The 16,333-nt window shown below is 41.6% G+C and overlaps 1 protein-coding gene across 1 annotated transcript in view; it reads right to left on the reverse strand.

Moving 5' to 3' along the window:
* The window catches only part of PHACTR1 (phosphatase and actin regulator 1), a gene marked incomplete at its 5' end in the record, with an annotated part of 317,672 nt that overhangs the window by 74,159 nt on the left and 227,180 nt on the right, over nucleotides 1-16,333 (reverse strand). Inside the window, one exon of the mRNA XM_082479822.1 lies at nucleotides 4,095-4,175. Within this exon, the coding sequence (XP_082335948.1) occupies nucleotides 4,095-4,175 (81 nt within the window). The remainder of the gene's footprint in view (nucleotides 1-4,094; nucleotides 4,176-16,333) is intronic.

Below are 16,333 nucleotides of genomic sequence, written 5' to 3' on the forward strand. Positions count from 1 at the left end.
TGAGTTCTGTCCCGCAGCCAACTCTCAATCCACCTCACTGTCACCTCATCTAGCCCGTACTTCCTCAGCTTCCTAATGAGGATGTTACGGGAGACAGTGTCAAAAGCCTTGCTAAAGTCAAGGTAGATGACATCTACGACTCTCCCCTTATCCAGCCAACCAGTTATAACATCATAGAAAGCTATCAGATTGGTCAAGCATGATTTACCCTTGGTAAATCCATGTTGACCACTTCCAATAATTTCCTGTTCCTCAACGTGTTTGGAGATGACATCCAGAATGAGTCGCTCCATTACCTTCCCAGGGACAGAGGTGAGACTAACTGGTCTGTAGTTCCTTGGGTCCTCCTTCTTGCCTTTTTTGAAGATCGGAGTGATGTCAGCCTTCCTCCAGTCCTCAGGCACCTCTCCTGTTCTCCATGACCGTTCAAAGATGAGGGAGAGTGGTCTAGCAATAACATCCGCCAGCTCTCTCAGCACTCGCGGGTGCATGCCATCAGGGCCCATGGACTTGTGAATGTCCAGCTTGGCCAAGTGGTCTCTGACACGGTCCTCCTCATCTGAGGGAAAATCTTCCTCTCTCCAGACCTTCCCCTTTTCCTTCAGAGTATGGGATTCATGAGGGACAGCTTTAGCAGTGAAGACCGAAGAAAAGAAGGCATTCAGTAACTCTGCCTTCTCTGTGTCCTCCACCACTAGGGCACCTGTCTCATTCACCAGTGGGCCTACATTTTCCCTAGTCTTCCTTTTTCTATTGATATACTCAAAGAATCTCTTCTTATTGTCTTTAACTGCAGTGGCCAAGCTGAGTTCTGAGTGAGCTTTGGCCCTTCTCATTTTCCCCCTACATAGCTTTGTTATATCTTGATAGTCCTCATAAGTTGCCAACTCCCTTCCCCCTTTTCCAGAGAATGTAAACTTTCCTTTTTTTCCTGAGGTCCAACCAAAGTTCTCTATTTAGCCAGGCTGGTCTTCTTCCCGATCTGCTTGTTTTTCGAGACAAGGGGATGGCCTTCTCCTGTGCTTTTAAGAGCACCTGCTTGAAGTATGCCCATCCTTCCTGGGCACCTTTGCTCTTCAAAACTGCCTCCCAAGGGACACTCTCGACCATGCTCCTAAACAGGCTGAAGTCTGCCCTTCGGAAGTCCAAGGTGGCAGTTTTGCTGGCTCTCCGCAAAGGACTCAAGTCACAGAACCTTGTAAATGGAAGATGACAGAAACTGATTTGGTCGTGAGTCTGGCCCTTGCCAAGAAAAGAACTCTGAAGTTCAGTCTGGAGTGGTTTCACTTGACTAGTTTAAGCATGGGGGTCACTGAAGTGATAAAAGCATTTCTTGTTTCCCAAATATAGCAGCCGGACTGCAGTGACTCTCCCATGTGTAAACACTGTGGCTTACTGCGCTCTGCTAACCTTCACCTGCTGGATGACACAAAGTCCTCTGAAAAGCCAGCAAATCCTGCAGCAAACAGGTCAGAGTGTCATTTTACACAGCAGGTGAACAAACTTGCTAATTCTGTTTTTCTTCAACATAGAAGATATAATGAAACCAATACTAAGCACACTGCAAGCTCCAGAATTTTTGCTCTTGGGTCAGTCTATCCATATTAAGTTTCCTTTGATCTGTATGGATTTTTTTAAGAAAGAAGATGGCAAAATTACTCATTCACAGGCTGATTCTGTCTGCTTTGTCCTTCTCTTAGGAAGGGAGACAAAGAGATTTAACATTATGGTTACACCTATTGTCTATGCAAGATGCCTCTTGGCATGGAAGGTGCTACCATCATCAAATAAAGCCTTTTGCTATGAAGTGCTAAAGTCCGCTGTGTTTTCTTGAAGGATTAGAGATTCCCCTATGGGAATTACAAGGAAAATGTTACTTCCACTTAAGGTTTGCAGTGAGATACAATACCCTTTATTAGAATTACTCTCAGATTATTACACCACTGAAGGAAATATTGCTTTTGCTCTACAAATCTTGCCTTACTCGTATCCTTAAATCATCAAAGCTACTTGATCACTGCTACAATACTTGTGTATTAGCACTTTCCTCTCTGCCCTACCTCTTTCTTTCTAGAAGGGGTACCAATTCTTAGCTTCTGCGTTTGCAACCAGCAGGAAATAATGCAGGACAGTGAATAAGAAGTCCAGTTGTTTTGCGTTACAGTTTCCCTTTTAGCGGGCACCTGACAGTGAAAAAGTCTAATGTCTCTGCTTTTTGCACTCGCAATAGGAAGAAGCAACAAGTATTTCATACCAGCTTTTTCTGATATGAAAAGGTTAAAAATGACTATAAAGATGAATTAACTTCTTTTTTCAGATGAAGACCTCCAGACAGCTTAGCATCTGTTTCACAAGATGACATGGAACATTACAAACTACAGTGTTATTTGATGAATGGAGAAAGCTGCAGTGCTTTGGTAGCAAAGCAGGGGAAAACTCCCCAAGTTTCAACACAGAGGGCAGGGTCAGGCTGCACAGAAAAGATTTTTCCTGGGGAGGCCTTTAGGTGTATGTAGGCGTGGGTTAGAAAGCAGCTGTGTGTGGGATGTGAGGCAGGGATGAAGGAGGGCACACCCCAGATGGAAGTGTGACTGAAGGCTGTCTTCTGAGCTGGCCAGGGCACTGAACGGGCAGCTATGCCCTGGCCTCCCCTGGGCTGCGACACACCTGGTGTGACAGCCTGGACTGTGCCTCGCTGGCTGCAGGGATGCCTGCCTCATGGCCGTGTATCCCATCTGAGTCACACTGCAAAACGTGGACAACCGAAGGCAGTGAGAAGAGCAAACCTTTTGCCAGGTGTTGGTTCTACCCTGAAGTTGCATCTAGGATGACTTCCAAGGCAGCAGGCCAGTGTTAGATCTAAAGGACTAGCAGCATCTAAAATATGCGATGGGTAACAACTGTAGAATTTAATGACAAGCAGCATACTTCTCTGGTTTTGCCATGTTTTTTTTTTTTTTTTTCAATTAAAAAAATAAACAATTTGGGTTAGTAAATAATAATAATATTCCCAATAAGCCAGACTAAAAAAGTAGGTAGCAGATTTAAATGCTCCAGACTTCACGAGGTAGACCCTACTTCAAATATCATAGAATCACAGAATCATCTAGTTCCAACCCCCCTGCCACGGCCAGGGACACCTTCCACCAGACCAGGTTGCTCAAAGCCCCATCCAGCCTGGCCTTGAACACCTCCAGGGATGGGGCATCCACAGCTTCTCTGGGCAACCTGTTCCACCACCCTGATAGTAAAGAATTTCTTCCTAATAGCTAACCAAAATCTACCCTCTTTCGGTATCTGTGAAAGTTTATAACTTATATTGACTTCTAACAGATTTTGTACTGGTATTGTTAAAGACTTTTAGACTTTGAATTAACAAGGCTTTAAAGCACATGCAAAAGTTCTATTGAAATTAAGAGGGAACTTTGGCATATCTTTATAGAATTTGCTGAATTCATTGCCTTAGTTATTGACAAGGGAAGCAGCAAAACAAATAAAAGCTGTGGTTAAAGACAGACATGTAATAGATGTCAAATATGTGTTGCATTACCAATGTAAAACAATGGTGTTTATAAAACAATGGCATTTTGCATAAATAATACATTAGCAACTCAACAAATTAATTATCCTGAACAAGGAATTATTATGTCTTCTGAGCTGTTTCAAGGGAATGTGCACTGTTCTGTGCTTGCCAGTATCCAAAACCTGTAAATGTTTCCCTTTTCCACAACAGAAAATCCCAGAGTGACTCAACCAGACAATGATAACACATGCAGGCGCAGACCCATTCCATCTCCCCCCAGTCTGGATGCCTCGCTGTTTTGCAGCAAGTGACTCTTGCACGCTGCTGTAATTTATATTTCTACTGCTTTATATTGCTGATTTGCTTTCAGTTTTATTTGTGAGATAACTATCACATGTATCCAATGGGGAGGGCCAGCCCACAGTGAATTCAAGAGAGATGTTTGGAGACCTTATTCTGCACAGTCCTGCAATTCAGAACTGTATTCCCAGTCCTTAATGTTACAATAATTTACCATCTAGCCACAAAACTATATGGGATGTCAATTTAATATTGTGAAAAGAACACTTACCTTTATCAAAAATTTCTTTCAGCACTCCTCGTTTTATAAGCTCCTCTCTGCTTTGCCTCATTGATATTTTTCTTTCCAAAGCTGTAAGCAAAAGAGAAGGGTCAATATAAACAGAAAAGAAGGGAAATGGTTGTTTTAAAAGGCTCTATGCCTTTTAAGGCATTTAAAAATGCTTTTTCTTCTCTTCAAGTCAGTGGCAAATTAGCATCTCAAAATAAAGGTTACTGGCTGTCCAGAGAATCTGCCTGCTGCTGCAGCGTGGCCATTATTGACAGAAATGACTATAGACTGACCAATCTGAGGGCATGCCTGCACTCCCACTGCTTAATTTTGACACAGCTGAAGCACTGCTGTGGAGAATTAGACAGCAAAGGGAGAAAAAGGCAATTAGTGCAGAAACTGGAGGGGGAAAGTAAGAAAAGAGGCAACGTGAAGGATCACACCAATGAAAGACATGGTCATGGACTGTCCCCAGGCCATGGAAAAGGACTGGCACCTCTGCTGCCCCGAAGCCAAGGCTTGTTTCCCATTAACACCAGTGACAGCAGAGCAAGGTGTTTGGGACTATGCCAAAAAAGAGCTGTTTAATGGAGCCTTCTCCTTCCTGGAGGGGTGTTTTCCCCCCAAAAAAGGTGTAAATGAGGGCAACTCCATGAGAGCCACTACAATTTACACCAGGTTTGAAGAACTCGAGTCCTGTATTGCCTGCTTGGAGACCATGGTCACTGGGGCGGCAAAACGACAGATAGAAATTTCATGTTTGTTTAGTTCAGCAGTAATTAAAACAATGTCCAATTAACCAAAACACCACAAAGGACATGCATTCAGGCAAAGAGCTGAAAGCCAGCAAGCAAGGGGCGCAAGAAGTGATGTGCAGGAGTGGCTGTGACTACATGTGCTCTGCGAGAAACAAGCCTCTGCCTGCCAAAAAAGAGGCACAGTCAAGGGCGAATCGCTTCTGCCATATGCTCCCCTTTCAGACCCAGCGCAGATGCATGCACACACAAATGAACTGGGACTTAGCATCTCCTGTCTGCTCAAGGCATATTTAAAGCAAAATGAGGCTCCGAAACCCCCTCTCCGTCCCTGAAAACATGAGGGTGTAACCTTTTCTGGCATTGCTGCACGTTGGCTGTTCCCCAGGGGCACAGTATACATGGTGAATTAGCTATACTTATACTGACACACTGCATTCATGGCAACTTATTTGCTGTCAGATATGCACAGCTTGGTATGAGCAGGGCTGGCTTTGCATCACCCTTTTCCATAGGATAAATTTAGGTTTCCCCATTTTTAAAATCAGTTTTGAATAGATATTCTTCAGCACAAAGAAGGTCAGTCGGTACAGTCAGTAGCTAATAAAAACGCTGGTCTCCCCTAAACACACCCCCTGTACTTCAGCATCGATCAGAATTAATGCAGGTCCCTTTGCTGAGGCACAAGACCCCATACCCATTAGCCAGCGACAGTTTTATTTTTGAGGCTGTTAACACAACAGCCACAGCATTTTCCAGAGTGCCTTAGCCCCATTTGATGAAGCCCTTCAGGCACCTCACTGACTTTCAATGAAACTTCGATTTCTAAGTTTTTAATAGGCTTCCAAAAAGAAATTCTCAACAATCAGACTCTGGAGTCACGTTGCAGACTGGTCCCCAACCTGCCTTCTCTGTGCACTGGAGGCGCCCTGTTCTAGTACAGTATTTAAAGCTTTCCCCCCTTCCTCCTTAACAGCTATCCCTGCCCCCTCCAAAAAGCCAAAACAAGCTACTGCTAACTCCAGAGCTTTCTCCCACCAAAGAAATGGTGAAAACCCTGACTAAAGAGCATTTTGGTGGCACCCAACACCTTTTCTAATAGGTCTGAGAAAGTAAAATTTTCTGCTAGTGTGAGGAGCGAAGAGGACCCAGCCTGTCCCAGCTTGTTCCTCAGTGGGAAATCGAGTTGGGTAAAACCGCAACAAAGCAGCAGTTTCTGCGTATAGACGGCAGCACTGCTCACAAAACAAGGACATGGACAAATACTGCTTTTTCTGTATTTTACCTTAAATAGCTAAGTAACAGATTCACATTTTACACACAAACTCACCGGCACCCACCTGGGATCACCATCTCACCCTCCTGCCTAGTCAATCACTAGCTACGCAAGTAGCAGCGCTACTACCGACTCCATGGCTAGGAAGTCCCATCACATTATTAAAGCAGTGGTAGGAAACACAATAATTTTGTGGATTGGAAATAAGACTTCTGGGGGATCAAGTGCTAAACAGGGCTAACAGGACATTTTCAAGTGCAGGAGCGTCTCTCAAAACCTGTGCTGGGGAAGACACTCAAGTATTGACCAAGATTCCTCAAAGTCATGGACTATTTTTGCATTCTAGCAGAATTTCGAAGATAGAAGATATATTTCTGGAAGACTGTACACACACAGGCTTTTCAGACACTCCCTTTTAGTTGTAATCCGCTTCTGCTCAAGAATGAAAAAAACCCACAACCCTCCGGTTTGAAGCTCAGACTAAAACAATTTTTTCAGTTCCTAAATCCTTTCTAAGTAGGTACAGGACTTAAAGTATTAATTATTTTCCTACTAAGCCAGTTTAATTAATAAGATATTTAGAGGAAGGGCATGCTGGGCTAAGAGCTGCACTGAATGATAATAACAGATGTTATTTTAAAACTATGGAACATGCTGTCTTCCTTTAATACAAATCTTCCTCCCAAACAAGTCTTATACATTTAAGTGCATAAACTGACGTGCTACTGCTGGATCAGATAGAAAAAAAATCACAGGCGCTTAGATGCAGAACTCATTAGGATCTAACAGCCTGAACAATGAAATGCTTCACTCGGTCTGGATTTCTCTGGCAAAGATTGCCAGTTCTTTTACGAAGGATTTTCTTTTCAAGCAGAAAGCTGATACAAAATAAATTCATTCACTCTCCACTGAGAAGGGATCCATTCACAGCACAGGATAAATAAAAACCTCTGAATTAATACTTGATTCGTGAGAACATTGTAAATTTAGTGATGGGGAAAAATTAAATATAATTATTATTTAACAAAAGATGTATTACTTCATTGGTGATTTTCCTTGGTGATTAACCTCATTTTTTTCATTCGTACAATCTTCCAGGAGATTAGAAATAAGCATTAAGCCCTCTTTATGGGGTCTACTTATGCCAGAAACTGGTTAACTTAAAAAATCCATGCATTCTCCAAGCAACTCTCAGTTACTATTTTATAGAAATGACCGTATGTGTATTTTATGGTATAAGTGTACAGATTCTGCCAGTGTGCTCTGCAGTACACTGTTTCTTTTAAGCTCTGATGAAGAAACAGTGGGTAATGTTTTTATTAATGTTTCTGAGCTGGTATTGTTGAACTCGTCCCTCAGGAGCAGCACCCCTCCGCTTTTCAAGCAGAGATTTTCTCTGTGGCAGACCCATTAAGATCAGTAAAGCCTTGACAGGGTCAGGAAGATTTCCTGCCCCTCCGTTCTGGAAATCAAGTACAGTTTTGTCTTTATTCCTTTAATAAGGTACTGTGCTCCACGATGGCAGTGATTGTGGGCTGCTCCTTCAGCTGAGAAGGTGAAGCTCACCACTGCTTCTGTGCCAAGTGCTTCTGCTGCTCCATTAACCAGCCAAAGAGGCGTTTACGTAGTCAGGACAGGTAACCTTTCTGTCCTTCCCTGCCTTCCCTCCAAGACCAAAACATCTCAGGTGAACTCTTCCAACCTCTATCTGTATGACAATAAACCGGTCCCTTTTGCATAACTTGTCATGTTGCTGCTTAAACCAAGGGGCAAATTAAATAAGTCCTGCCCTTTCTTCTCATCTGACAAGCGAAACTAAAACCCAGTCTGTGCTAGTCAGTTGAATCTTATCCTTGTTTTATTCTGAGGCTGCCCTTGGCCTTTGTCTTAAAAAGCACTGGGGGTTGCTTTGCATGAATCCTTCCTTTCAAAGGCCACTATAATTTTCATGATGATTTTAGGAAGCAAAGGTCATTACAGGAATGGAGCTTAGAGCAGAAGCTTTCTGGTGTATCAATTATATTTGGATTCAACAGGCAGAAATTTGCTTTGCTAATAATTCAGATCTGAATAATTAAAAACAAGTAAACCAATTGCTTTGCACAGTGTTAAGATAAACAACCATCAACGTTTCCTTTAGACTTGTAAGGAAGGCAAGATTTTCAGATGTGATAGAGTATGTATCAAAACATGTTACATCATCTTGAAATTCTTCCAACTATGTAGACTTTCTTGATAATCAAATGGAGCAGGATTCATCTGATACAAATTTTTACAGTGTAGACTTCTGCCTCTGAGCAATTCTTGGGCATTGTTGACCTCAGCCTAATGTAAGTACCTAAAACAGTCTGAACTGCACCTTGGAAGTGCCTGTTAGTCTTTACTGACCATAAAGAAAGATAAGGGTGAGTACCTGAGATAAAGAAGCATAAAATTATGGCTGAATCCACTCCTGAAATCAAAAGAGACTGAAAGGGTAGTTTTAAGAAAAAAAATGCTGCTGTAGGTGAACGTCTCAGTCAGATCTGAGGAAAATGTAGATGTGTCAACTCACACAGAGCTCTGTTAATTTTGGGATCGTTTCAATAGCTGTGGCATGACACCCAGCATCGCTGCTGTGAGCTTGGGGTTTGACCAATGCCAAAACGTAGCTTGGTTGAAATAACTGTTTTCCTTTGCTCAGTGCTAAATATGAATTTTGCTTGGCTTCAAACACTTATAAGTCTCTTGAAGCCTGAGGGAAGAAAAAACATTCCAACAGTTTTTTTAAATCTTTGAGATCTTAAATTCCTTCCAGAAGTTTTGCGTCTCTCTAATCTCAGCCTAGGTTTTCCTATAACAGTACCATCTACAAAATCTGACTCAGATTACTATCTAGAAAGGATTAGGAGCCCATTTTTTGTCTCTGATGTCCACACGGGACATTTCTTGTTCTGACTGTAGCCTAGCACTCCTGTTCTATGACATTACAAAAGAAATTAACATCAGCAGAAAACAGGTATGCGTATTAGAAGCTAAGCTCCATTTAAAAAAAAATAATTGCAAATACCTCTCCAAATCAGGTGCTGCTACAGTGGTTATCCAGATAAATCCCTTTCATGAAATGAATCATTTGGAAAATTTCTGTGGCATGTGCTACATGACAAACTAATAAAACAGGAACAATATTCAGCATTGATGTCCCATGGGAGGAGTAACTCAAAACACTCTAGAAGCAAACCAGTATCATTATGGAGGTGGAAAAGTGAGGTACAGAAAAGTTGAAACAGCTTGGCTCATCACCTCCCGCATCAGTAGAAAAGCATTAACAGCAGCTGTTCTGTCACCAGTGGCCAAAATGCTAGGCAAATAAATGATCCTTCTAAACTTAAAATTTGCTAATCTATAACTAAGACAAATAAATTAACAGGAAAAAGAGGCCAAAATAAAAAACCAAACTCTATTAATTTTATTTTATTTCCAGTCTTGTAAGTACAACTGGATTTATTTTATATTATGACCACTTAAAACACAGAGAAGACAATATTAGGGCATCTTGCTTCTAGTCAAATTCAGATCAACTCAGGATACCAGTCCATCTCCAGTTAGAAGCACTGGACCAGGAGCACAGTAAATCTTCACTAGTGACAGGCAAGTCTGTGAAATCACACAGTAAAAATAGACACGTTCCTTTGAGAATGCAGGATCAAATCTCAATCCTTAGTTACTAACCAGAAGAGTTTAAGAGGTGTAACAGTCGCCATGCCTGGTAACTACAGATAAAAATTGAATTCTCTCTTCCTTACTGATGGTGAAAGAAAGTAAAACTGGGGAAGAAGCTGAAATCAGCCTTAAGAAAACTCTAGATTTATACTGATCATTACTATATGTAAACTGCCAGACTACAGCAGACTACAGACTCAGGAGAAAAACAAATGTGAAGTCAAATCTGTAAATATAGAATTGCAGGAGCTAATCAAAATACTACAAGCCACAGTAAGCAAAGAAGATCATAGCATAGTAACACAACTTAGAAACGCAACATACAACCAAGAATTCAGCAAATACATGGAAAGGCAGAGAAATAAAATCTGACCAGCTCTACCATAATTAACAGAAGGAACTGAACTAAAGAAATCAGAAATGCAGATGGTCTGTAATTTTTTCATGCAGAAGGATTGAAAAAAAATCAATCAAAGAAGCTACCCTCCTAGGGAAAGAACTAAATTTCAAGTTAGATCCAAAGAAACCCAACATAATGGATTCCACAGGCCAAGCAGAGCAAGCCGGGAAGAAGACGAATACATGAAAACAGGAGATGAAACAAGAAATCTTGACAAATACAACAAAAGGTGTGTGTTTGAAAAAAATATAAGAAAATGGAAGTGAAAAGAAAATGAGACTGTAGACCCTCTTAGGAAAAATGCTACCGCCCTCAACTGCCCAGCTAATAAACAGCACGGCAGAACTCCACTGTGTCAATGAACTGTGATAGTCTTGTGGAAAGACTCACATTTTCATCCCCTTTCTACACAATTGCTTTTCTTGTCACACGAGAAGTATCGTACAGCAGGTTAGGGAGAAATTCAGAAAGCCAACCAGAATATTGAAAACATGAAGAAAATACATTCTTCCCACTCTTCCCTCCGAACTGCAGCACAGCATTTTCATGAATTCCTAGGTAATACTAGGTCAAGAACTGGAAAGTTGAGCCACCAACAGGTATTGCTTTCCACAACTTAATGAACAGTGAGGCTCTGTAGCTTAATTAAAAAAATTTGCAACAAGGTAGCATAGCATATCTTAGAGTACTCCTGCTCTGCAATTATAGTTTGATTGCAGCACAAAAAGCCATATCCTGGGCATTCTGAATATATATATATATAATTTAGGCATCAAAAACAGTAATGAGGGGGTGGTACTGACTTATTTGACGTCTTTCATCCAAGTAAAAAACCTGGCAGGCTTGAACGGCCCATGCTGAAGTCCATACTGCCACCAGCACCCTAAGTAGCTATAGCTAGATGAAAGATAAATTGATCATAGCTATTACCACCACAGTTCTTACTGCAATGAAGCTATGTCCTAAGTGCCAGCAGAAGGCAGCTGATGCAATCCTTATGATACGAGATCCATTCATGTCTTCACATGGACCACTAGCAGATGAAATGATGGTTTCTCCTACAGCCTTCTGTGTCACAACATGCAGAAATTGTAGCGTCAAAGGAACAGTAAGAATACGGGTTCTACTCATCAAGCTTTTGCAACCAGCCAAAATGAGTGATGCAATCTAAAATTACTGTGAAGAAAGAAACATGTAGGAACATCAGCAGCAGCTGTACATCCCAAAGAACGGTTGCTTTTTATAAGCGAGTCAACTTGCTTTAGGCACCTTGCTGTCTCAGATTTCTGTACGTACAACAAACAACTATGCTAAAAGCAAATTAGCGAAGAGCTGGGTGAGATATCTGCAGTGTGTTCTCCTCACCCTGACAAGATGGTACCCAAGCAGATGATACTGCAGTAGGGATCTGCAGCGTCATCTGTAATAGCAGAAATCTCCGTTTGCAATGTTCTGCTACATAATAGTTCAAGGGACCTTCCTCAAAGCAAAAACCAGAGCATCCGCATGGTGGGCATCGCTAGACTAAGACAATGACTCCTGTGACTCTCTGCAGCTGATCAGAATTGTCTCAGAACAGAGTTTACACATGGGATATAAATAACCAGGCAAGCTGCTGCTTTTGGATTTGCTCCTCATCAGACAACACATCCAGATGGCAAAATACAGAGCACAGTTTACAGAAACAAGTCTAGCAGATGTCAGGAAACTGGATTCTCCAGTGTAACTTTTAGAGGGTGAAGGAGTCAGTTTTCCTGGGACAGAAAAAAGGGGAAAAATATTAAGATAGAACCAAAACAATGGCAGGCAGATGATGGGAAGGGAGGAGAAATGCTTGGACAGACCACCAGGAGATGACAACCAAACTACTGCTCAGTATTTGGTCCCTTTGTTTGGCACCTGGGAGGATCACCCTGCAGACAGAAAAGAGAGCGATACTCAGACAAGCAACACAACTCTTTCTATAGTAACAGCAAACTGCTGTGCAGATGGTTTTACAGCTTGAGTTCACCTTACAGCTGTAACTTTACAAACACGTATTCCCTGGTACCCACAGCCAGAAGATGTGTAAAAACAGTGCTTTACTCCCTAATGAAAACTTATCTTGGGTGCAGTGAAGAAAGCTTGATCTGCTGGATGCTTCTATTTCCCCAGACAGGGATTTGGGATAACTTAAAAAATACCTGCCCATTACCCAAAGTGTGTATTTATAATACTGTTGTAGTAAATTACAGTTTAGGAAACAGTTCTTCCACTTGTACTGGAATAATTAGTACACAGCAGCCTCGCAAACAGACACACAAAGCAGATGGATAGTTGTATATCTGTGTCCACATGTACACCTATTTAAAATAAAGGTTACAAGGCATAGCTTGCAACTAAGAAATACCTACTTAAATCTGAAGTTGGCTTAGCACCATTTTCAGAGAGAAGCTATTAAGATTTCAAATACTTCTTGGAAACCATCACTACTTTGCATAACCAGAAAACCTCAACTAAGCACACACAAATTAAAAATGCATTTGTTATCAGAATGAACTGGCATCAACCCTTCAACACAGACCTCTGTTAGGAGCCAAACAGGAAATCTTTCATTTAATACTTGATTATAGAAATGACTGAATCACAAAGCAACAGACACTTCCTCCAAAATAAAAAGATGCCTAAATTGCAGCTGTCACATCATCCAGCAATTATCATTGGATGATATTTCCAGCTTGTGCAATGGCACTAGCTGGTTGGTATATAATAGACTTAATACTGAAAAAACTCAAAAGTGTCTTTAACACCATTGTCTCATCACCCAAAATAGTGCAGTTTACTTTCTGGTTTGGAAGCTGATAATAATTCAAGCTACAATAAAGCCACACGTGTGCAATTTCTGTGTGTTTTATGCATTTAGAGTCTTGGTGTGACTTTTTGCTTTTTTTGGCTGAAAAGATAACTTTCCCAGATGGAAAGAAACTTTCCACTATGCATGGCAGTCCTCTGGAATCAACAGACCGAAAAAGGAAGAGACTGGGATCTCAGTTACAGTAACATGACTGCAGAATAGCTTCAGGAGAATTTGGCATGCACCATCCTGCCCTGTAGAATGAATTATTCCATTATTTCACTAGGAGACCTTTTTTAAAAAATCAACCAAAGACCAAATGGTTTTATCCTCCTCTCCAGGAAATACAGTACTGAAGTTATCTGAGAAAACAAGGCATTTTTACTCTTAGTATTATATGCTAGTTTAGTGCTTTTTTTGTGTGTGCAGAAACATAGTGTCGTGGTTTGGCCTCAGCCAGCAACAGAGACCCACGCAGCCGCTCGCTCGACTCCCACAGCCGTGGGAAAAATCGGCAGAAAAGGGCAAAACTCGTGGGTTGAAATATTATAATTTAACAGAACAGACAAAGGGAAGAAGAAAGAAAAGAAAGAAAAACAATAACACCGGTAAAGGAATACAAGAACGCGATTACAGTACCGCCGCACAACGCACCGACCGGACCCGCACCGCCGCAGCCCGCCCCCGAGTGGCGACTGCCCCCCCCCCGGCTCGCGCCTCTTATAGCGGGGCACGGGTCACGTGGGATGGAATACTGCCTCCCCTGCCGGCTCCCTGGGGAAATTAACCCCATCCTTGCCGGAACCAGGACACATAGTTATGATTCTTGTCTGGGATGGAGAGACAGAGTTGAAGACACCAAACACCTTTAGACAATAACAGTTTTGAACTGAAGTATTGACATAAGGAGCACATTCAGAAAACAACAGGCAGGAAGGACAGTGAAGTGAAGGAGATATAATAATTGTCTGACATATTTCTTACAGTGTAATCACATTATAAATGCCCATAGTATTGTACAAAATAAAGGTACAATGGCAGTCTGATATCTCAGTATTCCACTGTCTCTCTACTGTTCAGAACTTAATACAGTTAATTGTGTCAAAAACCAAACAGAAAATTGGTAGATTCATAGATGATCTAAGGTTAAAAGCAATGGTCCAGAAGGATAAAGGCCATGGTAAACAAGCCAAATATTTTTCACAGCAGTGCTAATCCTGAAGAGCTTCAGCAGAATCACAGAGTGAAACTCTTCTTTACAAGGAACTGTGGAAGTCTTTCTAAGTGAAGTGTCACTTGGAGAACTTCTGAAAGAGATCAATCAAATGAAGAGTAGTGAAATTCCAAGATCAGGCAGTTTTCTTCCCAGCGTTCCTCAGGAAATCATATATGAACTATTAAGTGTGGCATATAATGTAGATAAAATAGAAAAGCAGCAGGTGGCAAATATAAGGTTGATGTTTTTAAGAGTCCAAAAGTCACCTAGGAATTACTGACCAGTGAGCCTGGTTTCATACCACCAGTCTAAGAAAAGCTACATAGAATAGAGCTATAAATAGGAGACCTAGAAGAGAAGAGAGATGGGAGAAGAATCATCCTGGGTTAGAGGTGGGAAGTTCATAAAAGTCAATGAATGAAGATGCTCTGTTGCATGGTACTGCCTTTAGAGTTTCAAAAGCCTTTTCTTGACTAGACTAGACTAGACTAGGCTAGACTATTTCAGCTGGAAGGAACCTACAATGATCATCTAGTCCAATGGCCTGACCAATTCAGGGCTGACCAAGTTAAAGGATGTTGTTAAGGGCATTGTCCAAATGCCTCTTAAACACTGAAAGGCACGGGGCATTGACTACCTCTCTAGGAAGCCTGTTCCAGTGTTTGACCACCTTGTTAAGGTCATTAAAACAATTAACATTGCATGAGAAAAGAGTGAGCATGCCCCAGTGGATTAATAACATGTAGAAAACTGTCCTGGTTTGAGGTAAAACAGAACCAATTTTGTTCAGTAACTTTGCTTCTTAGCTGGGCCTCTTCTAACTACTGAAATTAACTGCATATTGTGCAGAAACTGTTCGTTCTCTCAGAGTGATAAGACCAATGTTTATAGCTGATGCCCGGGCATGGGATGCAGAGAGGCTCTTGCTTATACTTATTGCTATAACCCCCAAGGCCAACCAACTTTGTTATTTACCACGTTGGAGGGTCGGAAGCGGAAAAGCATAGTGGGGTCCCACCTGCAGAGAGGAGTGGACAGGACAGGTGACCCAAAACTGACCAACAGGGTATTCCATCCCATCTGCCTCATGCTCAGTATAAAAGCTGAGGGATCAAAGGGTCACGGGCTGTCGTGGTTTAGGCTCTTCCTTCAATGGCTGACATCTGAGGAGGACTCTGTTTGTCTGCCTTTGAACCCGATCCTGAATCCAGATCTGGAATCCAGTTCCCATCTGTCACGGAGTCCAGTCTGGGACTGCCCCAGTGCCAGCTGGTGACGTGATTGTCATCTCGGGAGCTTGATACGGTTTTGTATATATTTTTCATTATCTTTTTCTTTTATTATTAATATTTTATTAAAGTAGTTTAGTTCCTTCTAAACTCATAAGTATCTTTTTCCTCCTCTGCCTCTCTCTTTGAAGAGGGGTAGAGGGAAGCATTTGTTGGTCCCGTCTGGGGTCCCTCGGGTCCCCAGTGGTGGATTTTGGCCTAAACCATGACAAAAGCAAGGAGGAATGCCCCATACATAAACAGAAGGATGGGGCAGGAGTAGCTGTCTTCTTCACAAAGACACATTCTAGAAAGGCTGGCAATAGGGAGACAACAAAAATTGCTGATTGCAGTCAAAACTAAGGCTGACTGCAAAGAGCTACACAAGATCTTATGATACTAAATGACATCTGACAAAACTCAACATTGATAAGAGCAAAAAAGACATTTGGGAAAATGTAGCTCTAACTATACACACGTAAAACCAGCTAAATAAGTCATTCCCATTCAGAAGACAGCACTTGGAAACTCTGCAGAGAATTATCTGAAAACATCATCTTAATGCTTGGGGCAGTAAAAAATGAAACAGAAATTAGGCATTATTAGGAAATAATAACAGCACCTTTGTGCTAGTGTACTAGTCTACAGCTACGCAAGTGTGGTTACCCATCTCCAAAAAGATACAGTAAAACTAAAAAAAATTACGGAAAATGGAAAAAGTATCATTAAAGGGATGGTGTAGCTTGTACAGGAGTAAAGAGTAATTGTGAAACTGCATTTTTTTGTCAT

This window comes from Vanellus vanellus, assembly GCF_965231255.1.
Source record: "Vanellus vanellus genome assembly, chromosome: 2".
In the NCBI taxonomy this organism is placed as follows: domain Eukaryota; kingdom Metazoa; phylum Chordata; class Aves; order Charadriiformes; family Charadriidae; genus Vanellus; species Vanellus vanellus.